General features: G+C 47.9%; 1 protein-coding gene across 1 annotated transcript in view; it reads right to left on the reverse strand.

The window, feature by feature from the left end:
• Positions 1-2334, reverse strand: part of arxa (aristaless related homeobox a) — a 10046-nt gene that overhangs the window by 3559 nt on the left and 4153 nt on the right. Inside the window, exon 4 of the mRNA XM_019863050.1 lies at positions 485-813. Within this exon, the coding sequence (XP_019718609.1) occupies positions 485-813 (329 nt within the window). The remainder of the gene's footprint in view (positions 1-484; positions 814-2334) is intronic.

Consider the following 2334-nt stretch of genomic DNA (forward strand, 5'->3'; position numbering starts at 1 on the left):
CGGGCTGCCGCAGGAGCGCCGCGGCGGTGGAAGCGCTGGTCAGAGGACCCATAGTGGAGAAGAGCCTGCATGCGACGCAGGGAAAGATGTGCTTTGAATTCATCCCCGACCCGAACCTCCTTTGGCGTAATAACAGGAAAGTGTGGTGGCAGAAGACACATTTCCCCTTAATTAAGGCTTTCAGTGTCCCTCGCGGCAAATGAGGAGCTAATTGTGACATGTGGTGTTTGCGGTGTCAGCCCCCTTCACAGCTTGTTTTGCGAGATCGCACATTTGGTTAATTTATTAAGACATTTGGCAGTGATTACACACCACACTGCGAATGGTTACCAGTGAAACACATTTCTAATCAGAGGCCCCGAGATAAATAGCAAAGTGCGGAAGCATCTGTCATCAGTCAGGACGCTTGTTGTCGTTTCTCGGGTGACCTCCCCAGAAAGTGCTTTGGGTATGACTGAATAGAAATAGAACAGATGAAGCTCACCTCCCAAAAGTCGGCCCCATGAAAGCCGGGTGGCGAAACATGGCGGCCGTGCCCAGGAAAGTGCCCAGGCCGAGCGGGGTGGCCAGAGGAGGCGCTGAACCGTTGTGGTGTGGCGGGACGAGGCCGGGGAAGGCGGCGGCGGCTGCGGCCGCCGTCCATGCCGACTCGAGGGCGGGGTGCGGGTGAGGCGGGAAGGGGCCTCCCTCCAGGTAGTGGCTGAGAGGGTGGCCAGCAGCCAGAGGGCCCGGGAACGGCAGGCCTGCTGGGGGGCCTTGCACCCCCGCCTTTTCGCGTTTCCTCCACTTGGCCCGACGGTTCTGAAACCACACCTGGAGGAACACAAGCAAGGTAATTCAAGCCCCATTATTTTTTGATATATTCAGACACATTTTTGGCGACAGGTGTTCCAGCCCCAAAAACGGATAACCATCCACCAAATTATTCATAATATTTGAAAGAAAAAAAAAAACAGGATATAATGATGAGTCAAGACGTTAAAAATGGGCTGCAGCAAATAGAATTTTTTTTGTTTTCATCCAGGTCCCTTGTGTGCACATGCCCAGCAAATGGAAAACAACACAAGTCAGCTGTTTGGGAAAACATAAAAATCTGCCGATAAAAATGATATACTTTAAATTGCTGGTATAAAACTATCCCGGTAACATGGCTTTTATCATCTGCTGTCCCTAATAAGAGTGTCACCAAAATATAATAAACCCCTCTCACTATGATGTCACCACATTCACACACAAACAAATACGGTAATTGTTAAATGAACACTTCTCTGACAGCGCCAATCAAAATAGAGGATCTAATTGTAAATGTGCTATTTTCCGAAACGTTTTTGCATTGAACCACATCAAATGACTATACTGTATATATATTGAATTTTCAAACGACTGTTTGACCAGCCTTCTTTTATACGCAAATCCAGCAATGCCGATCTGTAACGAACTCTGAAAGCTCATTGATGATATTATTTGAAAAAAACAAAAACGGACATATTTGATAGAGTTATAGTTAATTTTATAAAGGTAAAATGTCGTTTCAGTCAGTTTTCGTTTTTACAAGCCTCTTTGTGACTTTATTTTGCTCACCAAAAAATGCTTTTTTTTCAATGTTTGTTCATTTACTACAACAACTTTGATTTATTGCCTTGAAGAATATTGACGCCGTCGTCCTTTTTCAGGTGCAGGACTAGAATGACGGTAATTACGCGCAAGGTAAACGGTGCCAACGAACAGCCCCCTTAAATCTACTTTCTGTCCAATTAAACCTCGTTTTTGTTGCCTGCCTCGGGATGGAGGGGGCGGGCGGTTGAGGTAATTAAAAGCTCTGTTGACTGAAGACCCACAAAATTGCCGCTGAACTGGCTCCAATGACAATTAATGCGCTTTAAATGAAATTCTTGAAAGCGATGTCGAGCAAGTGGGAGTATTTAACTTTCCCACGCACCCACTCTCGCTGCTGGCCAGTTTGCACTGCAGGCGCACAAAGAGCAAAACGTCAACAGGAGCAAAGTGATTGAGCGACAGCGACAGTGCGCGCGCACACTCTCACGCACGATTCCCAGAGGGCTGTTTAGCATTACACAGCCCCTGGGGAATTTATGAGTTTTTATCACCTCCTGATGGCGCCCGCTAAGTGATTTGTTCACCTACAGCCCCCTAAAGAGACATCTGTTGTATTACCGTCGGCCATTGACCCTCCAGCCGTGTTTGAACTGTCTCTGTGGTTATGAGCCCCCGCTTTGGGCATGCATGCGCACGCTTTCAGTGCACTGGCGCAAGGGAGAGGAGGAGAGGGGGGATGTGGGGGGGGGGGGCAGGAGGGAGGAAAAAACACCTTTA

This window comes from Hippocampus comes, unplaced genomic scaffold, assembly GCF_001891065.2.
Source record: "Hippocampus comes isolate QL1 unplaced genomic scaffold, H_comes_QL1_v1.1 scaffold360, whole genome shotgun sequence".
Classification (NCBI taxonomy): Eukaryota; Metazoa; Chordata; class Actinopteri; order Syngnathiformes; family Syngnathidae; genus Hippocampus; species Hippocampus comes.